At 59.4% G+C, this 397-nt stretch overlaps 1 protein-coding gene across 3 annotated transcripts in view; it reads right to left on the bottom strand.

Annotated features, from left to right (window-relative positions):
- Positions 1 to 397, bottom strand: part of ALG12 (ALG12, alpha-1,6-mannosyltransferase) — a 7238-nt gene that overhangs the window by 2298 nt on the left and 4543 nt on the right. For all 3 annotated transcript variants that reach the window (XM_015594022.2, XM_015594024.2, XM_015594023.2), the window contains exon 6: positions 331 to 397. In XM_015594022.2, the coding sequence (XP_015449508.1) occupies positions 331 to 397 (67 nt within the window). The remainder of the gene's footprint in view (positions 1 to 330) is intronic.

Here is a 397-nt window from a genome sequence, read left to right as displayed (position 1 = left end):
GTCAGCGGTGCTGTCAGGTGTGTCCATCAGGTATGTCCGTCAGGTGCGTCCATGGGTGTGCCCATCAGGTGTGCCCTGTCAGGTGTACTTTGTTGGGTGTGTCCATCAGGTATGTTGTCAGGTGTGTCCATCAAGTGTGCTCTGCCAGGTGTGTCCGACAGGTGTGCTCTGTCACTGGTGGCCCTGTTCGGTGTAGACAACTGAGGAAAGCAGCTCCTGGCGTCCGGCCTGAGCGAGGCCAGCGGGTGGCCAGAGCCCTGCCCTGCCAGCCCTCAGAGACACGGAAAGGATACTCCCCAGTGGGAACTTTTGTTCTGGACGGTGTTGTACCAAAGAACTTTTCCTTCCGGCCACACGAGGCAGCGCCAGAACCAGGAGTCCACAGCCACCGTCAGCC

This window comes from Pteropus alecto, unplaced genomic scaffold, assembly GCF_000325575.1.
Source record: "Pteropus alecto unplaced genomic scaffold, ASM32557v1 scaffold118, whole genome shotgun sequence".
In the NCBI taxonomy this organism is placed as follows: Eukaryota; Metazoa; Chordata; class Mammalia; order Chiroptera; family Pteropodidae; genus Pteropus; species Pteropus alecto.
The sequence above is the reverse complement of the archived record's forward strand: the minus strand, read 5'-3'. Positions and strand labels throughout refer to the sequence as shown.